The sequence below is a fragment of the Protopterus annectens genome, chromosome 9.part0 (genome assembly GCF_019279795.1).
Source record: "Protopterus annectens isolate FY-2018-M chromosome 9.part0, PAN1.0, whole genome shotgun sequence".
In the NCBI taxonomy this organism is placed as follows: domain Eukaryota; kingdom Metazoa; phylum Chordata; order Ceratodontiformes; family Protopteridae; genus Protopterus; species Protopterus annectens.
In genome coordinates, this window is record NC_056743.1 from 583,527,352 (window position 1) to 583,552,178 (window position 24,827).

At 42.2% G+C, this 24,827-nt stretch overlaps 1 protein-coding gene across 2 annotated transcripts in view; it reads right to left on the bottom strand.

The window, feature by feature from the left end:
- R3HCC1 (R3H domain and coiled-coil containing 1) overlaps nucleotides 1–24,827 on the bottom strand; it is a 682,694-nt gene that overhangs the window by 341,572 nt on the left and 316,295 nt on the right. For both annotated transcript variants that reach the window (XM_044083119.1, XM_044083120.1), the window contains exon 5: nucleotides 17,931–18,103. In XM_044083119.1, coding sequence (XP_043939054.1) covers nucleotides 17,931–18,103 — 173 coding nt within the window. The remainder of the gene's footprint in view (nucleotides 1–17,930; nucleotides 18,104–24,827) is intronic.

The following is a 24,827-nucleotide window of genomic DNA, read 5'->3' on the forward strand; positions in this document are numbered from 1 at the left end:
TGGAACACAAAACTAAAGTTGCACACGATGAACAGAGTACAGACAAGGCAGTGGTTCTGGCAGCAAATGAAGGAAATCAAAAAGGGAAACAGTATAACAAAGTTAACAGTGTCAAGTATCTAACAGGTGTGGGTGAGGAAACAGGAAATTTAAATTACAAAGTTAAAGTCAGAATTAGAGGTGTTGTAGCCAACTGACAGAAACATCTTCAGAAAGCATTTGAGCCTCTCCAAGTGTTCTTTCTCCATTCAGCACTGGTTACAAAAATAAAACAAAACCTGATCCTGGTACATCAGTTACTGAAATAAAACAAAACCTGATCCTAGTACATACATTCAGTGGCAATGTAATCCATTTTGAGTCAACAATCTTGCAAGAATGTTTGTGCGTGTAGTAGGTAAGCAGTAGCCTGAGTAAATAATGAAGCTCAAGCAACAGAAACAAATTAATTAAAAAAATTATAAATCTGAAATACCACACCCAACTTCATAAAAAGATGTGCAAGGCCCAGATGGTGAGGTGGGAGGGAGAGATGAGGGCAGCTTTACAGTCATACTGACCTATCCTCAAAGATTTACTGTTCCAGGAAGAACTTTAACACCACTGTATTCAGGGAGGGTCACTTCAACATGAAATCTCAACAGAAGATGGACAGTTAAGACATTCCTTGCAGTACACTTGCACCAAACCCTGTCCTACAGCCAAAAAGTTTCTAAGCCAAAAGTGTTTTGAAAAGGTGCAGAATGTCATTTAAATGGCAACCTGTGGGGCATCCTGGGCAGAAACATTTCTGAAACCTGCTATGGAGGTAAATGCAAGTTGATAGTCCTTTGCAAGGATTAGTTATATCTGTCACACTAACTGGCAATAGAATGGGCTAGTCAACAAAGTTTGTAAGGTTACAGGCACGCCAGATCTGCCTCCTTCAAATGGTACAAACATAAGATTATATGTAGGATTGAGTTTTCTTGATGTGCTCTCAGTTATCTGTGTACATCTAAGGTTCAACTAAATGTTCTCCAGTATTCTGGCAGTTTGCACATAACACCTGTAGTTGGATGAATCGATTTAAATATATGTAAAATCACCTTACACATGAAAGAGTTTATCTTAAGAGCTACTTCAGTCCAACATTGTGAACTACCAAGAATGGATGTTTGTATACCAAAGCCTGAAGTCCCAAGATTTCTTTTTCATCTTCTTACTTGGAAAACTACTAATAAAATGAAACAACTTTTCAGTGGAGATGACAAGGTCTGCCAAATCAGATGCATCAAACATGGGCATTGTTAACTGTTCAGCATAGCATGAAGCTCAAAATCCTATGAGGGGAGTAAATGTTCACTCTCAGCATTCATAAAGAACACCTTTACGGAAAGCCTTTACAACTGGATTAATAGGCCAGCTTAGGATATGATGGAATGCATGCATAAGACTGAATAAGACATTTGCTTGAAAGAGTGTATTCAAATACTTAACAATATGCAGTACTTAATAGTTAAAGAAGTCTACTACTTTTTTAAGGTTCATGCTATGCATTTTCCATTTCTGCATACAATACTCTATTTTGAAGGTCTTTTAGCACAAACTGGGTCTGGAAGGAGATAAAAAATAGCTGTTCAGAATCTGTATTATATCCTCCGGGTTGAGGGCATTTACAAAATGTAAACTAGGGTGAAGGCCTATGACAAGACATTTGCAAAGTGGTGGAGTCCAAGAGAGAAAGGAAGGCATGTGCAGCAGAAGAATGCCACAGCATGGACCAGTAGTTGAGGTACAATTAAGATAAAGCCTTTTCATTCACCTCAGTTTTCAGAAGCACTTTCTGGATTACATGAAATACATGTGCATAAGGATGCTCAGTTTACAACGATGTGGGGTCTATGCAGAGTAAGAAGCCTTTATATTCAAGCCAATCTGTGAGGAGTGAATTTGACAGCTACGGTGTGAAGCAAACACTGTGTGACCCTCACATGCATCCTAATTTGATGGAAGACACTACGGGTGTAGCTTCACTCGTGCACCAAAATAAGTTTTCTGCTGACAGAATCTGCCAGATGATACTGAATTCCTGGCAGATTTACAACTGTAAACTGAAGGCTGCACTATGTGGCTCTGGTCCATATCTGTAGAGTCTGACTGCACAACTGACATGAATTTGTTCCTCTCTGTTTATGTACCCATTACAGTAATGTTGTCGGTTAAAATCTGCAGGTAACCAAACTGAAGCCATCTGGAATGCTAGCAAGGACTTGTGAAAGGCTTTCAGGCTTATAAAGAAAAGTCTGTAGAAGGCCATATGTTTTGAACTGCAAGACTTAAGAGGAGCATCACAAAAACCTAGTGTCACACTGCACATTGCAGGAGGAAGCAGCACAGGCATACGCGAGGAAAGACTACTGGCTTCGATCAACCAAGAAAATTCTGTCTTTACAGCTTAAATCGGAAGAACCAATAAAAATTCCTGCTTTGTTTCTCAACATTTTGAAAGCTCATTGTGCTTTCTTGTAAGATGTTGGGTATGCTGGACAAGTAGAATTCATAACAACATATAGCCCAAGGTCTTTGGAAACTGTTCTGCCTTAACTGCTGAATGAGACTGACAGCAATACTTGACACAGTTTCACTTGTACAGAGTTCTACAGCAGTTCCTAAGATTGCTGTTTGCAAAGGTTCAAGGGAGGATATGACAAAAGGCAGAGTTGAGGGCAATCTCAAGAGGCTGTACAAATACAAATTAAGCTGAAATTATTAGCTGCAGGATAGCCTTTGATTGTGCTACTAACAGTCAGTCATCCAGATTAAAAAAAGTAGGAATGTTTTGCTTAAAGAAGCAAATAATGGAGCTAAACATTTGTTAAATACTCTGGGATTGTGGATGGGAAATTAAAGTTTTATACTTATAATAATGGTAGACCTGGGTACTACATCCATGTTTTTAAACTGTCAGGAGCCACAAGCTCAAGTTAGCTAAGCAACAAAAACTTTAAAAACTTTACTCAGCCCTCCAACTACTACCCTATTCCATGATGCTATTCTGTGCCCCTCTCAACTCCAACGCTGTGAAGTGCTGTCCAAACACAAGCAAGAATATTACACAGTGACCATAAGCACGTACCTACAGTGGATATAAAAAGTATACACACCCCTGTTAAAATGCCAGGTGTTTGTGATATAAAAAATGAGATCATAATAAATAATTTCAAAACTTTTCCCACCTTTAATGTGACCTATAACCTGTACAATTCAATTGAAAAACAAACAAATCTGTTAGGGGAAAACTATAAAAAATAAAAAAGTGTACAATAAGTGTGCACACACAAACTAATACTTAAATTAATACTTTGTTGAAGCACCTTTTGATTTAATTACAACATTCAGTCGTCTTGGGTACACACCTGCCATCAAGTAAAGAGACTCTGATTAACCCCAAATAAAGTTCAGCTGTCCTAGTAGGATTTTCCTGACATTTACTCAGTTGCCTGCTACAGCAAAAGCCATGGTTTGCAGAGAGCTTACAAAGCATCAAAGGGATCTCATTATTGAAAGGTATCATGAGAAGGGTACAAAAAAATTTCCACAGCATTGAATATACCATAGAACACAGTGAAGACAGTCATCAAAAAGTGGGGAAAATATGGGACAACAGTGATGTTGCAAAGAACTGGACGTCCCTCCAAAATTGATGAAAAGACAAGACAATGGTCAGGGAGGCTGCAAATAGACCTACAGCAACACTGAAGGAGCTGCAGGAATTTCTGACAAGTACTGGTTGTGTACTACATGTGACAACAATCTCATGTATTCTCCATATGTCTGGCCTATGGGGTAGGGTTGCAAGACGGAAGCCTTTTCTTACACAGAAGAACATCCAGGCCCGGCTAAAATTTGCAAAACAGTACATCAAGTCTCCCAAAAGTATGTGGGAAAATGTGTTATGGTCTGATGAGATCAAGGTTGAACTTTTTGGCCACAATTCCAAAAGGTACGCTTGGAGCAAAAACACTTCACATCACCAAAAGAACACCATCCCCACTGTGAAACATGGTGGTGGCAGTATCATGCTTTGGGGTTGCTTTTCTTCAGCTGAAACTGGGGCTTTAGTCCAGGTGGAGGAAATTATGAACAGTTCCAAACACCAGTCACTTTTGGCCCAAAACCTTCAGGTATCTGCTAGAAAGCTGAAGATGAAGAGCAATTTCACTTGTCAACATGACAATGACCCCAAGCATACATCCAAATCAACAAAAGAATGACCTCACCAGAAGAAAATTAAAGTCTTGGAATGGCCCAACCAGAGCTAAATCCAATAGAAAATCTGTGGGGTGACCTGAAGAGGGCTGTGCACAAGAAATCCCCTCACAATCTGACAGATTTGGAGGGCTTTTGCAAGGAAGTGTGTGCAAATATAGCCAAGTCAAGATGTGCCATGCTGATAGACTTCTACCAAAGAAGACTGAATGCTGTAATTAAATCAAAAGGTGCTTCAACAAAGTATTAGTTTAACTGTGTGCACACTTATGCAACCAGCTTATTGTATGTTTTTTATTTTTTATATTTTTCCCCTAACAGAATAGTTTGTTTTTCAACTGAATTATACAGGTTACAGTCACATTAAAGATGGGAAAAGTTTTGAAATGATTTGTTGTGGTCTCATTTTTTTATATCACAAAAACCTGGCATTTTAACAGGGGTGTGTACACTTTTTATATCCACTGTATATATTCCAGCACATTTGTCCTTCCCAGCCCTCAACTCACACAGGTACTGGGAAAGGCAGGTGGGTATTTGAAGAGAATGCAGACACAGCACCCGGGACCAAGTACATAACCTTCATATCCGACATTATCCAGTCAATCCACTTCACCTGTTGGGGTACAGTCCAAAGCTCAACCCATGAAGGAGAAAAAGGAAAGGATCCCACAGGTGCCAATAACCTTGAAGGTAAACCTTGACCTGGAAATCGCATCCAGCTTATGGTGTTTAGCAATGTACAAAGCAGACTGAGAGGACTTTTTAACTCATTAATTAGCCGCCTGATGCTCAGGAATCAATCAATCAATCCTCTTGCTTCCTAAAGTCTTCTAGACTACGAAACCACTTGCTTTCTGAAAGCTGTTTTTCCAAAATTTACTAAAACAAAACACTTCATAAGACTTGTAATATTTGATAAATGATGTACACTACAAAATATGTAAACTAAATTCCTTGGCAGATAATGGGCTACACACTTGTGTCAGTATCAAAGGTCTGTCTGTAGATGCTGACTTTATACTACAGATTTATGAAATAAAAATGGTACCTTTTTTTGCCAGAAAATTACTAGTGTTATGGTCAGGCCAAGGGGTAAGTCTCTCAAAGTGTGCAAGATAGAGCCAAGATATCCATGGAAGAAATGCTCACCTATTCGAGAGCTTTCCACTGATTAATGACAACAGGGGTTAAAACACTGATGTTTTGTGATGCTTCAAAATCTAAGCAAATATGCATGTAATATTTTCAAACTTTAAGAGAAGCTAAAATACTACTATACACCCCTTTGTCAAGAACAGAAAAGGATATCTGTGAAAAATAAAAAACTAAGCCCATATAACAAAGTAATACCACTTATCCTTATGCCCTCCTTGTACTATGTTCTCTAGGCACAGGAAACTTTTATTTATTTTTTATTTATTTATCCTTTATTGAGCTGTTAGTTCTGCTAGGCTAGTGGCCTCTGTTCAATGGCAACTCGAGGTGGTATTTATGCTACTAATGGATATTTGGACAGAGCATCAGGTAACTTCCCCTACTCTCTGGAGTTGCTCGATGGCACCAGAGCGCTCCTACAGCGGCAAGAAAGAGGCTTAAGGGAAGGAGGAAGGCAGAAAAGTTATGGAGAGTTTGGAGGTGGAAAGTGACAATCTGGAGAAAGATCTGCTCAATATGGAGCTTCAGAATGTAAGCAAAGATTCTTGTGTGGTGGGTATAACAAATCAGCAGCGTTTAGCTGTCTCCATTGTAAAGGAAGTATGTGTGTTTTCTGAAGTGGTACAGATAATAGAACTGATGTCAGGAAGGCTTGCAGGTGATGTTCTGCGAGAAAATAATTGAGCAGGATGATCCAGGTGACAGTTTTGCTGTTTCATGGGGTGAGATGGTAGATTACCATTCTTAGCAATTCTGAAAAAGTTACATGGAAAAGGAATCAGGTGATGTGGCAGCACAGAATGCAGTAGCTAAAACATATGCATCAGTGACAGCAGGCAAAGCAGAACAGCAACAAAGTGTACTTAAAACTACTTCTAAGAAGAAGAGAAGACCAACTGTGAGAAACAAACAGAAAATAATGAAAAAAGGGGAAAGGGAAGAAAGCGTGCACAAGAAAGGACAACAAGAGGCTAGGTAAGAGGGTTAAACAGCAAACAGTAAATAATGAAAAAAGGGGAAAGGGAAGAAAACATACATAAGAAAGGACAGCAAGAGGCTGGGGGAAGAGGGTGAACTAGGTGAAGAAGAAAACATATGGAGAAGGAAATGAGGAGAGAGTGTGCATACAGGAAGAGAGGTCAGATGAACAGATTGATATTAATAATTCTTTTTGAAGTTCTAGCCAGCAAAAAAATCTGATTCAGAGGCACCAGGCTTTATTCGTACATAAATCCAAGAAAATATTCAGTTGGTGAAACAGTAAAATAAGAAAACAAGAAATTAAAAATATTTCCCCTAAACTTGAAAAGGAAACAGGTAATCCAGAGAGCTTGAGTGAAGTCTAGTATCCCCATCTGTGACCCACAGGGTGACAGGACTAAAAAGAAACAAAGGATAACTCCAGATAAAATCACTTTAGCTTGCAGAACTAGGAGAACTCTCTCTCTTGATACACTCTCTCTGTGGGAGGAATAAATATGCCTTGTTGAGGTTTCCAGTAGTTTATTCAGTTAAGTAGGTAGATGGACAATTGTTCTTGTTCTAATAAATTACATTCAACAGGTCAGTTATTTAAAGGCAGTTACAGACAATGGTGGGGTCCATGGCAGCTGATAGGAGGAAAATCTGAGAGATGGAAAAACAAGGAGCCAATCCCAAAGTTTAGAGGTTAATCCCTTATTTGAGTATTCCTGAAAGACCAGCTCAGCAGCCTATGGAACTCATTCTCAGTTAAAAGGTTTTATTTTTATTTTTAACTTCTAACAAGCCTCACTGCCTTTCTGCGTAATGAGTTCCCAAAAGTTTATGTACCATGCGCAGCCATGTTGTCTCCGTGTAAGGCAATAGCACTCTGAGTGAAAGTATTGAAAGAATTGTAGGGCCAAATGGAACCACTCATCTCCAGCATGCTTGTGTACAACCTGGACTCTGCAGGTGGGCAGATACCTTGATTTGTCCTGCCCCGATAATGTACAACTTGGATTCTACATCTGAGCGGATAAACTGAATTCTCCTGCCCTGACAATGTCCCCTTCACCAAACCCAGGACAGACACATCTGCGGTGACTGTCATGGTGGGGAAAAATAAGGCAGAAGGGGCTGCCCACACCAAGACCAGGGGTGTGAAACCACCACCGAAGATGTGGTTTGCACACATCAGAAATCCTGATATGTTCTGACAGCAGATGCAAACATAGGTTTCCCTGACTTCTGAGTATCCACAGCAGTATTCGCATATGAGAGCATGCATGTATACCTGCTGCTATACGACTTATAGTTTTTCAAATAGAGAGATACTGAAGCCTCCTCCAACATCAGAAAATGAGATACCTCTGTCTGTAAGGGAGGGATTATTTCTTGGGGCATATTTACTTTGTAATTCACAGCATCAGTGAAAACATCCTATTAAGATTATGGTCTGTGATGCCTCCATATGCAACTTTATTTCAGTCATCAGTACTATGGAAAACACTGACAACAGAATAAATAAGGACTTCTTAGCTACTATAAGCTCTCCACAATGGAGTCAGCTAAAAGCCAGCCATCCAAGCTGAAGAACCTCTAATGAGCTGCTACTATTATTGTAAATTTGTTGAACATCTTGTGGGCTGAAAGTGAAAATAGCAGGCTCCAACCTGGAAGAATAAGAACCTCCTTGGCAATCTTCACATTCAGGTTGTGCACGTATATATCGTGGAGGTCATATGAGAACATCCAATCCCCACTGTCTCAGCAAGCAAGAATTTTCTGCACCAAGACCATCTGGAATGTTATCTTCGGGAATGGATTCATTTAGGTTGTGTAGGTCTTTATCAGCATCAGGTCATAAGTTTTCTTGGTTCTCAAAAAGAATCTGGAACAGCACCCAGACCTTCTCTCCGCTGGTGAAAATTTCTAGATGGCTCACTTGCTATCTCTTTTTGATGCAGTCTTTGAATTGAGGCGGAATGCCAAGGATAGAAAGAGTGTGGCCAGAATGAAACAGGGAATGTGATTTTTTTAGCCTCTGGAAATAATACTGCTTACCCACCTGTCCTGCAAGATGGCCATCCCACAATGACCATCCACCCTGACAAATGATAATGACTTCCAAATGTTTCCAGAATGGAACAGTCAGGAAAGCCTTCACATTTGTTGGTTTTGCAACCCCCACTCAGACAAGGAGTCTTAACAGGTGAACTCAACCACTGCAGTGGAGAAAAATTAAACTTTAATCAAAGAAAACAAAAGGGGAGTGCTTTTGCTGTAAACTAGCCACTCCATCAGACCAATAAAAGAAAAAATACAACCATGTATTTAAAATACAGACTAACCAATAAGACACAGTATAATGCATCACATATTCACCTTACTTACTAAAAGCTCCAGTCTTAAAAACTCCATTCATGAAAATCCATTCATAAAAAAATCAGCAAATCAAATCAGTGCCTAAAGCCACATGTCTTAAGTACGGGCTTAACAGAGACATCTTCTTTCAAACCAGGAAAGCTATTTGTCTGTAGGCAAATGATCCACTTGAATTGAGAACATTCAGTCTGATTTTTAATATCACCACTCCTAATATTAACACGAATCACTTCTAAAATCGCAAATTTAAATGTATGGTTCATTACAGCTTCACTCACGTCTCACTAATGTGTTAGTTAATTCACCTGTACGGATGTCATTTGCATGCTCTAAAATCATATCTTTGGAAAGAAGATTCGTCTTGCCTATATAAAGAGAGTCACATGCTTGACATTTAGCATAGTAAACAACATTACTGGCCTTACAATCAGCATAAAAGTCAAGAGAGACTTGGTAATTAAGTATAGGATGTACAATGCAGCTAGTGACCCAAATAAACTTACAGGCACTGCAAGATCTGCAAGAGAAGATACCTGTACGATCTGAATGACTAATCCTTGGTGCTATATGCCTGTAACACAGCTGTCTTTTCAAAGATGTATTATTACAAAAAGAAAACTTAGGTGTAAGGACCTAACAACTTTCTTATGTCCTCACTGGCCATTGATACCGGCCAGTTCTTTTGGAGTGCCTTCTGTGTGGAGTCTGCATGTCCTCTCCGCGGTTCAGCAGCCTCCGAAAGACATGCGTGAATGGGCGTGCCTTCGCTGAAGGTTGGGCTGGCAACTCGGCACCATACAAATAGACTGCCAATCATTAGCGGACCGGAGTTCCGCTGTTGCGACCCCTAACCAGGAAAAGCCAAAAAGACAAACAACAACATACAACCCTAATACTGCTAGAAAAAGTGAAAACTGCATGTGGATGAGGGGTATAATTAATATGATGGGAGGCTGTAATATCATTCCCATCAGCAAAAAATGGTTTTGCAACAGTATCTCTCAATGAACGAAGTTCATAGGCAGTTGTATTAACCTCTTCCTGATTGTATCCTCGAGGCATAAAATCCCTAGTGACAGTGCCCATGGCTTCAACAGCTGTATCATCATCATCATTATATAATCTCATTGTTCTCAGCAGTTGGCCTTTCACTACATTTCTAGCTACAGGCCTAGGATGCATGCTGGATTTGTGCAAGATATTGTTTTTCTTGCAAGGTTTCTTATAAATTTTAGTGACATTAGCTAGAGCAGTTCTACTGACCGTAACATCCAAAAAGTCAATAGACTCTATCGAGGAATTACATGTAAAGTGCAGGAAGGTAGTTATAGTGTGTAAGTAATCAACGAAGGATGACAGGCTCTCAGGAGTACCCTTCCAGACTAAAAAAAAAGTCATCAATAAAGCATCTGTAATAGCTGACGTTCTGAACAAAGGGATTATCACCATAAATACAGTCACCTTTCATTGTGTCAATACAAGATTTGCATAAGAATTGTCACATACTGTCCCCATAACCACATCTATACGTTGAAGATAGTATTCTTATTCAAACACGTGATGGATTGCTTTTTACACCATGAACATCATCTCATTATTCACTGTTATACCCAATGAGGTGGGAATTGAAAATGTAAGAACTTTTCTTTCCTGTTGCAGTGACCTTTCTTCTAATAAAGTGATGTCAGTCTACATGCTGTGTGAACCTATCCTAGAGAAGAACCTGTTTGTGTTTGAACCTCCCTCCCTTCTGTCAGAAGCTAAGAAGGTAGGAAGAGAAGATGCAAGCTGCAACCACGTACTTTTAAAGGTGGTGACAAGGCTGTAACAAACAGAACAGGTCAATGTTCATCACTGGAAAACCACAGCTATTCCCAGTACATCAATGATACAGCAGTAGAAAGCTTTATATCCAGTACCTATTCACTTTCTGTTATGAAACAAAAGGAGGTGTAAGGCCATTTTGATAGTTTCAGCTGAATACATACAAGGAATGGAATACAAGCATTGAGCTCAAGTTAGTCAAATACTCTAGGTAAGAACACACTGGGACTAATACCAGAGTCAAAGGGGTCAGCCTGAGGAAGCTACCCTGAACAGCCATCAAGAATGACATTAAGTTTAAAACAATAACCATGTGAACCCTCAAGAGGACTGCACCAAACTCGGTATAATAGATTCTTCTCAAGATTGCCTCATACCTATGGCCCACCAGTTTGCAGATAGTTAAAGCTGAAAGTTATCACAAGTTAATACGTTAAATAGATTCAACTTGTAGTCTGAACAGGACAACAGTAAAAGGTTCTACATAAGCTGATACAAGACATTCAATTCACAAACTCTACTTCTAATCAAAACAGGAAGAAATGACTTAACGTTGTATGTTAGGAGATGCAATGACACAGAGAGTTATCAGCTTAGAAATGAACATTAGCTACTGTGTAAATTAGTTCCACCTTTAGATGGAATACTCTGTGTGGTACATTACTGCAATAAAAGACAAATGCCACTTTTAAAAAGGTAAGCACAAATGTAGATAATGACTCAGCCAGTAAATCCAATAGATTTATTTTCTTAACAGACTTCTCTTCTCCAGTGCCTCGGCATAAGCCTTTAACAAAGTACTCTGTTAAAGGCTCATGCTGAGGCGCTGGAGAAGAGAAGTCTGTTAAAAAAATAAATCTATTGGATTTACTGACTGAGTCGTTTTCTGGATTATTTTTTACTGTGTGGTGTTATACAAATGTAGATAATGTTTACTAATATAAAATACAAGACATTAACTCAATTCCCCGTTTGTATGGGACAAGAAGAGGGTGGATTATCTTGCATGAGGTGGAAATGCAACCACCGCAGTGGAAGTCATGTACATACTCTGAATAAGACAGCATAAACTTAAAATACCTTATCCTGTACTCACAAAGCAGAGGTCTGGATACAAGAGATATAATGAAAGATTACATAAACTAATATCCTTAACCCAATACTTGGGACAGGAAGGTTTGGTTAAGTCAACAAGTTAGAACTGTTGATGTTGAGTCTTGTCTAGAACCAAGCTACTTTTTTCAAGACCAGCTGAAGACATCAGACCAATATGAAGCATGATGGCCTCTGCACCTAGTACATCAACTTGGAACCCATACAGTTGAGGTCCCACTGCCACAGAAAGTTATCCAGGTTCAAAGAATAATTGAAGTCAAACTTGATCTTAACTCAAAGTCAAACTATGGGTCAAGAAAGTACAGTTGTGTACACTTACCATAAATGTAGATGTTCGAGTGTATTCACTGTTGCAGTCATTACACTTGGGTTATCTGCCTGCAGGTAGCCCTCAGTCGGCCCGAATACCAGAGACTTAGTATTTCTGCGTCGGATACTGTCGCTTCTTCCATGACGTCAGGGGTATAAAAACAGGCAGCCAACACCATTACATCAGTTTTTCTTTCCCCAAATGTCAGGAGCCCTCAAATAGGGAGCTAGGAAATGGTGTGGAAAACACCACCAGTAAAAAGTAAATACCCATACCAGTAGGAATAGCCATAGAAAGGAGAGAGAGAGCAAACCAGGGGGCTGGAGGATGGGAAACCAGGACTGCAACAGTGAATAGACTCAGACATCTACATTTATGGTAAGTGTACACAACTGTACTATGTTCTTCATGTTTCACTGTTGCAGCCCTCACATTTGGGTTGATTCCCAAAGCTGAGGAAGGGTCGAGGCAGTCAAGAAGAGTTAGGGTTGGCTAGTAGGCCTTGCAAGACTGCTGTAGCAAATCCTGCCCTGGACATGGAAAAGATAGTAAGACGGTAATGCTTGATGAAGGTGTGTACAAAACTCCAGGTAGCAGCTTCCAGTATGTCCCCGGTAGGTACTCTCCTGAGAAATGCTGCAGAGGTAGATGTATCCCTAGTGGAATGTTTTCTGACCCCCTGAGGGTTTGGTTTTCCACGGTGCTTTTAGCAGAAATGGATGCAGTTTGCTATCCATTTGGAAAAGGTTTGTTTTGAAATGGCCTTGCCCTCTGCCCCTGTTGCAAAGCTGACTAGCAGCTGGTCAGATTTTCTGAAAGGCTTAGTCCTATCAAGGTAGAAGCTGAGGTGTCAGTGCATGTACAAAGAGTGCAGAATCCTTTCCCCTTTATTCTGAGATTAGGAAAGAAGGTAGGTTAATGGATGGACTGGTTGAGAGCCACACTGGACAACACTTTAGGCATAAAGGAAGAGTTAGTCCTGAGGGAAACCTTAACAGTATGGAAAATAATGAAGGGTTCCACAGCCATCAGTGCTTGTAACTCAGATACTCTTCTAGCTGAAGTGATGGCTAGAAGCAAGGCTGTTTTCCAAGAGAGGAATTTTAACTCTGCTGAAGCAGCAGGTTCAAAAGCGGGAAGCGTGAGCTTTTCCAGTACAAAGTTAAGGTCCCAAGCAGGGGTGGGTGCTCTCCTTGGTGGCTTTCAGTTGTTTGCCCCTCTCAGGAACTGTTTGATGACCGGGTGAGAGAATAGTGGTGGCTCAGTGTTGTAATGAGCCGAGATGGCAGAGGCATGGATCTTAATGGAAGAGAAGGATAGGCCTCTGTGGAGTAGTTCTGCTAGGTAATCCAGGATTACAGGTAAGGAGGGCAGTGCTGTGTCCTTTCCTTTAGACGGACTCCAAGAACAATACCTTTTCCACTTTTCAGCATAGGATTTCCTAGTACTTTGTCTTCTGGCTTTAAGAATGACATCCAGCACCTGTTTGCTTAGGGTTGTCGGTGGAGTATTTAAGGAATAAGCCAGGCTGCAAGATTTAGGGTTTGCAATTGTGGATGCAAAATCTGTCCCTCCTGCTGGGAAAGCAGGGTTGGTGTCTGGTGTAGGTGTCAGGGTGGCACCGCTGTCAGGCTGCGCAGGAGTGGGTACCAGTGCTGGCGTGGCCAGTCCGGGGCAATCAGAATTGTCCTTGGCCTGTCTTATCCTGAGTAGAACTCTTGAGAGAAGGGGCAGAGGGGGAAAGGCATAGATTGAGAGGTTTTCCCATTGAAAGGATAGTGCATCCACCTTCCAGGCCCAGCTGTGAGGGTTCCTGGTGCAGAATTTGCTTAACTGGTGGTTGCCGGGGGAGGCAAAGAGATCTACCTCTGGGGTCCCCCATTTCTAGATCAGAAGGTTGAAAGTGCTGGGCTCCAATTTCCACTAGTGTGGGTCTAGGATATTTCTGCTTGTCGTCTGCCAGTGAGTTTTGTTTGCCTGGCAGGAAATGAGCTTGTAGATGGATTTGGTTGTCCAAGGCCATGTTCCACAGGGCCATGGCTAACCTGCCGAGTGGATAAGAATGGGTTCCCCCCCTGCTTGTTGATGTACCACATAACTGTGGTATTGTCTGTTTTTATTATCAATTGTCCTGGAAAGAGTAGGTGTCTGAAAGCTGTCAGGGCATTCTGTACAGCTAGCATCTCTTTTTGGTTGATGTGCAGAAGAATTTGACTTGGGTTGCAGTGGCCCTGAATACATTTGCCGGCCATGTGAGCCCCCCCATGCATAGTCTGATGCGTCTGTGGTCAGGGTCTGGGCGGCGTGGGGTAGAGTAAAGGTCAGTCCCTTGTTGTGGTTGCATGCTTCTGCCCACCAAAGGAACTCTGTCCTTTGACAAGATATGATAGGAATGAGTGTTTCCAGGTCCTGAGAATGTTGGCACCAAAGACTTTTTAAGTACCATTGAAGTTTCCTCGTATGCAGTCTTGCATATGGAATTAGCAGAATACATGAGACCATGAACCCTAGGGCTTGCAGTATTTTCACTGCAGATAGCTGGGTTCTGGTGGCCATTTGTTCGAAGTAATCTGTCAGAAAGGCCTGTTTTTCTGAAGTGAGGAATGCCATCTGGGAATTTGTGTCCAAGCTTGCTCCCAGGAATACAATCTTTTGACTGGGTACCAGTTATGATTTCTTTTCGTTGATGGTGTACCCCAATGAAGTGAGAAGGCTTTTTACAAATGCCAGGTGCTGAAGCAGCAATTCCTGACAGTCCGCCTGAATCAGGCAGTCATCTCAGTAAGGGTAAATTTGGATTTTTCTCTGCCTGCAGTATGCAATGGCTGGAGCCAGGCATTTTGTGCATACCCTGGGTGCAGTAGATAAGCCAAAGGGAAGTGCAGAGAACTGATAATGCATAGATCCTGCTCTGAAATGCAGATTACTTCCTGCATGACTCCCTTATGGGGATGTGCAGACAGGCTTCTTTTAAGTCTAGAGAGACCAATCAGGCATCCTTGGCTAACATAGGGAGAAGCTGTTGCACGGTAAGCATCTTGAATTTTGGTACAACCAGGAAGGTGTTGAGAATTGAAAGATCCAGGATTGGGAGCCAGGAGCCCTCTTTCCTGGGTACCAAGAAAAGTCTGGAGTAGAATCCTTGGCCTCTCTGTTCTACTGGAACAGGCTAAATAGCTCTGATATTGAGCAGGGAAAGTACTTGGGTTTGAGTCTCTGCCCACTGGTTTGGAGGAAGGTCTGGAAACCTGCTTGGGGTTGGCAATGAATGGAAATAAAATTTGTATCCCTGCGATGCAATGTTGAAGACCCATCGGTCCTGAGTAATGGACATCCAGTTTTTTGCATGCAGGGCAAGTTTTCCTCCTAGGGGCACAAGCAATTGGGCAGGGCTGGGAAGTAGAGTTGCGAAGTCATTGTGAGCTTTTTTCCATAAGGAGTTGGCTTACCACTCCCTGCTTTAGGGGTGGGGGCATTCCATTGTTTAGATCTCTGCATACCCTGAGACTGTAGTCTGGGTGGTCGGTTTCCCCTGGGTCTTGTGTGGTAAGAGTTGGAAAGGACCAGTGTTTTGAAGGGCAATGCTTACTGAATCTAGGTGGTTGCACTTGTAGGAATTCTTTAACAGTTTGCATAGTTTTAGCGTTTTCTTCCATCTTTTTAAGAACTTCTTCTGCTTTGGTGCCAAACAAACAGTCCTTATTCAATGGAGCGTCTAGTAATTTAGATTTGACATGGCCTGGCAATGTCTACTCCTTCAGCCAAGCATGTCTTCTCAGTACAGAGCCAGTGATTGCTGCCCTGAAAGATGCTTCTAGGGCATCAAAGCCACACTGCAAAGTATGCTTACTGACTTGGTTTGCAGAGTACATAAGCTCCTGCAAGTCTTTATTTTCTGCACAATCTGGAAAGGTTACCACTTTTTGTTTAATAAGTTCCATAATATGCTGATATTTCAGCATGTGAAACTGGCAATTCAATGCCCTGACAGCAAGAGTTACAGAGGTATATACCTTCTTGCCCCATCTGTCCAAATTTCTGGAATCCCTGTCCAAAGGGGTAGGATTTTTGGCTGTAGTAGCCTTAATACCGTTAGGTCCCTGGGAAATTATCTCTGGATCAGCAGTAGGATTCTTGAAAATAAACTTGTGAGAATCAGATACTCTGTAGTACCTGGTTTCCTAGCTGGAGGTAAAGTGTCTGGAGTAAGACTGTATTCCATAAAAACATCATCCACAACATCCAGGACAGGGGGTATAGCTAAGGGCCTGTGCTGAGGCAACTCTAAAAATTCTCTGTCTCTCTTTTTGGACTGAGGATAGTCTTGGCATTCCCAATGGAAATGCTCTCTTAAGGCATGCAAGGTTTCACCAAAAGAAAAATCCTCTGGAGGGGAGGCAGAGGGAATGGATTCCTCTGCATCTGAATCCTCATAGGCAGATAAGGGCATGTCTTCATAACCATAAAGAACAGAATCATCGGGCTCCTTGTCTGTAGAACCTGTAGGGGACTGGGTTCTTTGTCTCTTGGCAGGGGAAAGCTGGCTTCCCCTAATCAGCGTAATAAGTTCTTCAGCCATTCTAAACATTTATTTTTGTAGCATGGGTGCCTGAGCATGCACTTTGGTCACCGGTTTTCTAGGCATAGTGTGTACTCTAAGCCTAAGAAACTTGTAGTTTTGATTAAAAACGAAGTCGGTTTGATTCAAACATCGGTGAGATGAAAAACTCCCTCACAAGCCAGTGCCTGCACAGCGGCTCCGGACTCATCCAAGGTAGAGACATCCGCTGGTTCAATAGTCAAAGAAGCATCTTGCGGCATACCAGACTCCGAATGGGTCTCAGCAGAGGCTTGCAAATTCATAGAAGCGGGCATCAGGGGCTGCAAAGGCGCCTCACTGAGTACCGGTGGACTGGCGACTAGCTTAACGGAAGCATCATCGGCAGTTTTGGACCTATGCAGTCTGTCTCTGTCTTTATCCTTACATTTTTTTTATGAAGATCGGTAGTCGGATGGCTTACCTAAGCCATTTCAGAATAAGGAGATAGAGAGAAAAAGAATTTAGTGACAAAGATAGCCCGAAGACGAATGGTTTGGACGTTAAACAAGGCACAAAACTGACAGCGAGGGACGTCGTGGTCTGGGCCTAAACAGGTGATGCAGTAAGAATGAAAATCTCTGTGAGGTATTTGCTTTCCACAGGCAAGACAATTGTTAACTTTGTCTGACATCAGTTTAGAGCAAGAAAAAAGGATCCCCAATGGGGTACGTAGCTTTAGAAGTCTTCAGGGTTATTCAACTCGAAAACGAAAATTCAGGTAGCGACCGACCGCCGCTTTCAAACTGCTTCTGCTTTGGCCTCCTCCTCGGCAAGAATGACTGATGTAATGGTGTCGCTGCCTGTTTTTATACCCCTAACGACCTGACATCATATTCAGGCTGACTGAGTGCTACCTGCAGGCAGATAGCCCAAGTGTGATGACTGCAACAGTGAAACACGAAGAACATGCATCTACTCCTGCAATCTCAGTGCTCAACCTGGGACTAAGGTAAAAGAAAACAAGTGTTGTCAACTCAGGCATGGGTCATCTCCTGCAATCCTGAAGATCAGCGTTTGCCCTGGGACCAAAGTTAAAGTTGACATGGAAGTCTACACCAATGGAGAAAAAATGCACTGATCAGTTGACGTAACATCTGTAAGCCAGACTAATACATGGCCACAAATGATACTGAGTCATGAATAAGTATGGGGAGAGGGCAAAACATGAGGAAAGGTTTAATTTTTATAAAATCAATCAATTCCCACAAAAAGTATCCCCAAAACATATTAAGACAGGTGTATTGCAGCTTTAGTGATTCAAGCACATTATCATTCTCCCTACCTCCTGCCTAAAAATCATAAAAAAGTATAACTGGTACTTACTGGAACTGAACAAAATATTCCATTAGATCCTCCGTTTTTGATTCAGGCTCAAAGTCATAGATTTCAATGAAGTGGCCAAATTCACATTCTTCTATTGAAATATTAACGTAACTGGAATAATCAAGCTGTGTATGCAAAACGGCAGCATCCTTCACCTTCAAGTTAGCAGCAATCTAGAGAACCCATACAGAAAGAAGCATGGTTATATCTGCACCAAATAATGTAAACATCATCCATAACACTAAATTCCCAAAGGAAGTAGAAGAAAAAATAAATCACTGAAGCAGGCTACTTTTCTTATCAAAGCAAAACTGTTTTATTTTTTTTATATATATACAGAAAAAGGTACCTGTTCCAAAATTAATATTCTCAGCCTGTCTTATTGTTTTGCTAAGAGACAAAACTCAGTGAATGTGAAAAGTAAAACCGTATGTACAAAAAGGGAAAGTTAATTCTGGGGTTCCACAACAGACTTGGCTATGCATCACAAAATGCACCTGCATCTATCACAAAGGCACCATAACACTTTGTGATTTCAATGATTCATTAAAAGTCAAAGGCACCCAATATTTTAATTTCTCTTCTTTCTCAAGAGTACATTTTTACCTGCAACAGAAACTTCTGTGCTTCAAGTTGAATAATAAATTTGTGCTTTCAAGATCAGCAGTTATCCATGACTGGGGTCTAGCTCGTAGCAGAAGTCAGTCCAAGATAATGCAAAGAAAATTCTAGAAGTCTGTCCAGCGTCAGGACCAAAAGTCCCCACTACTAAAATCCCAGTTAATGCAACCTACCCTGCAATGCAGAACTTATGGCATTTACAGTTTTGGTTTCTACACCATGCACAAGATAAACATGTTTCTTAGAACTCTGCAAGAAAATAACTTGCCTCACATAAAAGAAGCACTGCTTAGCAAGCCACATTTAGGTCTCAAGGTGGGATATGTGGGCAACTGGTTGTGAAGGAGGGGAGATATGATCATCATGGAGCTTGTTAGGCTACAGACAAAAAGGTGCATCTTTACCTGCATCTACTAGGCAGTAGTGAACTGTCAGATCAAAGTTGATTCTTGACAATATTTGGAAAAAAGGCCAGAACTCTGTTTCTAAGCAAGCACACAGACCTACCATGTTCCTCAATGATCAAGAACAGATGAAAGAAATGAAATCTGGCATGGGGACAGCATGCATCTTTATGACCATAATAAACAGCAGAGTTAATCAAACTTTGTTCTCTTGCTGATCTACATAAGAAAGATGTTACACAGTTAGGGTACAAGTGAGCCTAACAAATGCAGCAGGGACCACCACTAGATTAAAATGCTGCAATGTCTGTAACAGTACAGAAAGATGGACTAAAACTCTTAACAACCTGACCACTCCCTGAATTATAACCAGTCTTCTGTACTCCAAGCTAGCAGGCAATCTGGAAGCTGCTGAAAAATCCAGAACCAATGGTACTTTATGGCTCAGTTAGTATACAGTGTTTCTCTGCTGTCCCTGTCTCTCTCACTCTAACTTCTAACTATACTTACCTACAAGTCCTACACAAAAGCAAAATTCAGGATTAAGACAGTGGAAAAATCAACAGCTTCTAAAGAAGGGTTGTCTCCGAATTCTGATGTATAAAACTAATGGATTAATGTCCCTTCATATTTCATCCCCACACAGGGGCAACCCAGCAAAGGAAAATGTCACCCTCTGCTCCTTCCATAAAGTACTCTCACTGCAAAAACAATCATGCGCATAACTCAAGTAACAGAGGAATATCACTTGCTTCAACACCCTAGTATGGTCTTTCTCCTGAACAGGCTCAGAACGCAGCTTTGCTCCATGACACACCTGAAAAGTACTCTGGGAAGAAATCCTGTTGGGGTGCCAACGTTTTTCAATGTACATAACCCTGTAAAGATATACCCTAATTTAGCTAATCTGGAAGTTTTGGCATTCCAATGCTTCACCTGTCAACAGCAGGAAGTTTAAATCTTCTTAAATTATATTTTATGGCTGTCTGTGGGTTCCCACGGCTAACCACCAAAGTACAATGGACACATTATACTCTATGTTAACTATGAATAACTAGAACAATACACTGTATACATCACACTCTGTGGTCTGATCTAATGTGCAGCAGTGACCTATTTTGCAGATACTTTACTAATGCACAATGTTATTTACATAAAAGACTATGTTGTTCTATTAACATGTGGCAAAAAATATGAGCAAAACACATTATTTGGACTGGTCAACCAAGCTGGTTAACAGATTTTATTCAACCACAAATTATAACCCAATTATAATGTTCCCCTCGCTGTACCTAGAAAATGCAAGTTTTGGGTATATGCATACTCACCATAATGACAAACATGCAAGAGGAGGAGAGTTTGCAGTAACAATCAAGGCTGATGTCTTCAGCATAAGGACTGCTTGGCAAGTAAACCCTTCCCTGGCTGCCAGCTCCACCCTATCACTACCTATCTCCAGCTGTGGACCGAGTAAAGTTGTTTATGAGCCATAACGAATAATTGTGTAAAATCTTACCATAACCATAGATGTCCTTCTCTTCCATGTTGCAGTATTCTTAGTGTGGGATTCTCTGCCTCAGGCAATCCAAACGTCGGCTCCTATACAAAGCTTAAGCCTGGTTGCTACAGGTGCGTGAGACGTCACACATAGGGCCATAAACCAGGGACCTTAAATGTGATGTCTGCATGCACAGACCTCAGAACTTAATTGCACAGTCAGACAGTTGAGTAGAAAGAGCCAAATAATGTCCACAAGAAGTGTGAAGTGCCATTTGCTGGCTAGTCTGACCGCAGTCTAGGTGGTGCTCCAAGGGTGCCCTTTAGACAGGTCAATAGGAATGAAGGGGGACAGGTGCGAGAAGAAATACTGCAACATAGAAGAGAAGGACATCTATGCTTATGGTAAGATTTTACACAACTGTTCTATGTCCTTCTATTCCTATGTTGCAGTATTCTTTGTGGGGGAGAGTGCCACAGCTTAGGAAGGGTGGAGGTAGAGGTAGCTGATTCCAGAAAGCCCTGCAGGATTGCCTATGCAAACCCTGCCCTGACTCTGGAAACATCTTCCAATTTGTAGTGTCTGGTAAAGGTATGTATACTGGACCAGGTGGCTGCCTCTAGAATGGAGGGTGTGTCCAGGCCTTTGAGGAAGGCTTTGGAGGATGCCACGGCCCTGGTAGAAGAGCTCTTACTCCCTGGAGTAGGTCCTTGCCATGGTGGGAGTAGCAGAAGCAGATAGTTTTTTTGATCCAGCAGGTGATGGTTTGCTTGGAGACTGCCTTGCTCAGGACCCTGGGGTGAAAAGATGCAAATAGTTGGTTGGATTTTCTGATGGACTTTGTTTTGTCTAAATAAAACCTTAGTTGTCTGTGAATGTCCAGAGAATGGAGTATCCTGTCACTGTCATTAGTGGGAGAGGGGAAGAAGGTGGGTAGGTGAATGGACCGGTTTAAGGCCAGTTCATTGACCACCTTTGGCATAAAAGAAGGGTTGGAGCGTAGGGTCACCCTGTCCTTGTGGAAGATAGTGTAGGGTGGGCAGGCCATGAGAGCTTGTAACTCTAACACCATTCTAGCAGAGGTAAGGGCCGCCAGTGCTGCCAGAAGTAAGAGCCTTCTCCATCGTGCGGAAGGCAGGCCCGCCCAGAGGGGGATGGGAGCCCGGAACCGAGAAAGACAACCTCGGGGCAGAGGTCACAGACCACTCCAATGAACTCGCCCCCACGGACGGAGCCTCAAGCAGGATTGGCGCTGACGCGGCTGTCGGCATCGAGGATGGAACCGAGGAGAGAGGTGGCTCCGTACCATGGGCTGACGTGCCCGTCCACCAATCCCCAGATGGAGGAAGGACCAGTGCAGTGGGAACCAAAGACCAAAGGGACAAACTCAGAGCCGGAGTGAGATGCACCATAGGCACCAAGGTGATGGGTTCCAAGAAGGATGTCTGAGCAGAAGGCTTCGGAACAGAGATATGCTCGAAGGAGGAGTGTAAGATGGAGTCTGTAGATAAGGCAACCCACGTCCTGCAGGAGGATGGGTCTTAGAAAGTGAGAGAATCCCCCTGCCTAACAACAGCTGGTCTACAAGACGCACCACGTCCTGTTCAGAAAGGCTCCTGGTGGATCTAGTGGATACTCCGGATGGGGAGTCAGGACGTTCGATGAAGGGGCTGTACCATTGGCCCAGAAATGGCTCTACGGAGGGGGAGTATCGGGTGCAAGGTCTGAAGTCTCTAGTTTTGAGACCAGAAGTAAAGTGGTCAAATCCTTTGAGGTCGGTACAACGCTCAGTGCCGAAGTGGCACTCGGAGCCGAAACGGTCAGTTCCAAAACAGAAACTAATGGCGTAGTCGAAGGAGTGCCTTGAGCTGAAGTGGCCACAGGTGCCGAAGTCGAAATAGGAGTAGTAAGGTCTATGATCGGTGCCGGAGGCAGGACCAGTGCTGAAACGGTTGCCAGTATAAAAGGTTTTGAGATGGTCGGAGCCGAGAAAGACAGAGCCGAAGAGGCAGATTTATGCTCCGAAGATAACTTTGGGACCTTTGATCTCCCAGGCTTGCTCTGATCACCCGATGGTGAAGAAGGAACAGAGTGGGATCTCTTTGTCTCCTTAGAAGGAGGGGTTGAGACCTAAATTGCAGAAATGGCCTCTGAGAAGGGAGACTTAACCCTTTCAGAATTTTATTTATTTTTGCGCTCACTAAGAGTGTGTTGACTGAAACTCTGACAAATGTCACATGGAGACTGCACTGAAAGGTGGGACACTCCCAAATAGTATACACAGTCATCATGAGAATCACTGTTAGGTAACTTGCCCTTACATGAAGTACAATGCTTAAAACCTCAACTACCCATCTTATCAGACATCTTGATAGAGAAAACAGACCACAGGCCAACTGTATAATCCAACTATAATCAAAGTCAACTGCGTTCAAAAAAGTCACAAATATAACAATACACTGGTATGATAGAGAAAAGAAGGGAAACACCTGAATAAACTATGGGTAGAGAGGAAAAACCAAAGTCAGATAGAAGAAAAAACACTAGAAATACTAATCGCTTAATAAAATTCTTCACACAAATATCAAAAGAGTTTCACTTAGCTGAGAGCTCGGCTGAAATGCAGCTTTACGGCTACACGGCACACGAGATCTGAGGTAACAGGGAGAAGGGCATTCTGGGTAGAGAATTAGGTTGAGAGTTCTTTTGGCTGGCGCGGGCTTGGTAAAAAAGTCAACTCAGTTCCGAGGGCTCAGAACCAAACCCATCAGTGATGAATGGAAAGAAGATTAACAACATCAGATGCATTATTTGGATTGGTCAACCAAGCTGGTTAACAGATTTTATTCAACCACAAATTATAACACAATTATAAATTTCCCCTCACTGTACACCTGGAAAAAGAAAGTTTTGGGTATATGCATACTCACCATAATGACAAACATGCAAGAGGAGGATAGTTTGCAGTAACTATCAAGGCTGATGTCTTTAGCATAAGGATTGCTCAGCAAGTAAACCCTTCCCCGGCTGCCAGCTCCACCCTATCACTACCTATTTCCAGTTGTGGACAGAGTAAAGTTGTTTATGAGCTATAAAGAATAATTATGTAAAATCTTACCATAACCATTGATGTCCTTCTCTTCCACGTTGCAGTATTCTTAGTGTGGGATTCTCTGCCTCAGGTGACCTGAACGTTGGCTCCTATACAAAAGCTTAAGCCTGGTTGCTTTAGTGTGTGGAATGTCACACATAGGGCAATAAACCAGGGACCTTAAATGTGACGTCTGCGCACACACAGACCTCAGAACTTATTTGCCCAGTCAGACAGTTGAGTAGAAAGAGCTAAATGATGTCCACAAGAAGTGTGAAGTGCCACTTGTTGGCTAGTCTGACCGTAGTCTAAGTGGTGCTCCAGGGTGCCCTTTAGACAAGTCAACAGGAATGAAGGGGGACAGGTGCGAGGGAAGGAATACTGCAACGTGGAAGAGAAGGACATCTATGGTTATGGAAAGATTTTACACTACTGTTCTATGTCCTTCTATTCGTATGTTGCAGTATTCTTGGTGTGGGAGAGTGTCACAGCTTAGGAAGGAGAAGTGTGGAGGTAGAGGTAGCTGATTCCAGAAAGTCCTGCAGGATTGCCCTAGCAAACCCTGCCCTGGCTCTGGAGACATCATCCAATTTGTAGTGTCTGGTAAAGGTATGTATACTGGACCAGGTGGCTGCCTCCAGAATGGAGTCTATTTCCAGGCCTTTGAGGAAGGCTTCGGAGGATGCCACAGCCCTGGTAGAGTGAGCTCTTAACCCCCTGAAGTAGGTCCTTGCCATGGTGGAAGTAGCAGAAGCAGATAGTTTTTCTGATCCAGCAGGTGATGGTTTCTTTGGAGACTGCCTTGCTCAGGGTCCTGAGGGTGGAAGAATACAAATAGTTGGTTGGATTTTCTGATAGACTTAGTTTTATTTAAATAAAACCTTAGTTGTCTGTGAACGTCCAGAGAATGGAGTATCCTGTCACTGTCATTAGTGGGAGAGGGAAAGAAGGTGGGCAGGTGAATGGACTGGTTTGAGGACAGTTCGTTGAACATCTTTGGCATAAAAGAAGGGTTGGAGCGCAGGGTCACCCTGTCCTTGTGGAAGATAGTGTAGGGTGGGCATGCCATGAGAGCTTGTAACTCTGACACCCTTCTAGCAGAGGTAAGGGCCACCAGCAGAACAGTCTTTCATGTGCACATTTGAAGTGTTGCAGAACTGGCTGTCTCGAAAAGAGGCAGTGTGAGGTTTTTCTAGGATGAAGTTTAAGTCCCAAGGGGGTGGGACAGGCTTTCTTGGTGGTCTGATGTGCAAGACCCCTTTCAGGAAAATTTTACCATCTAG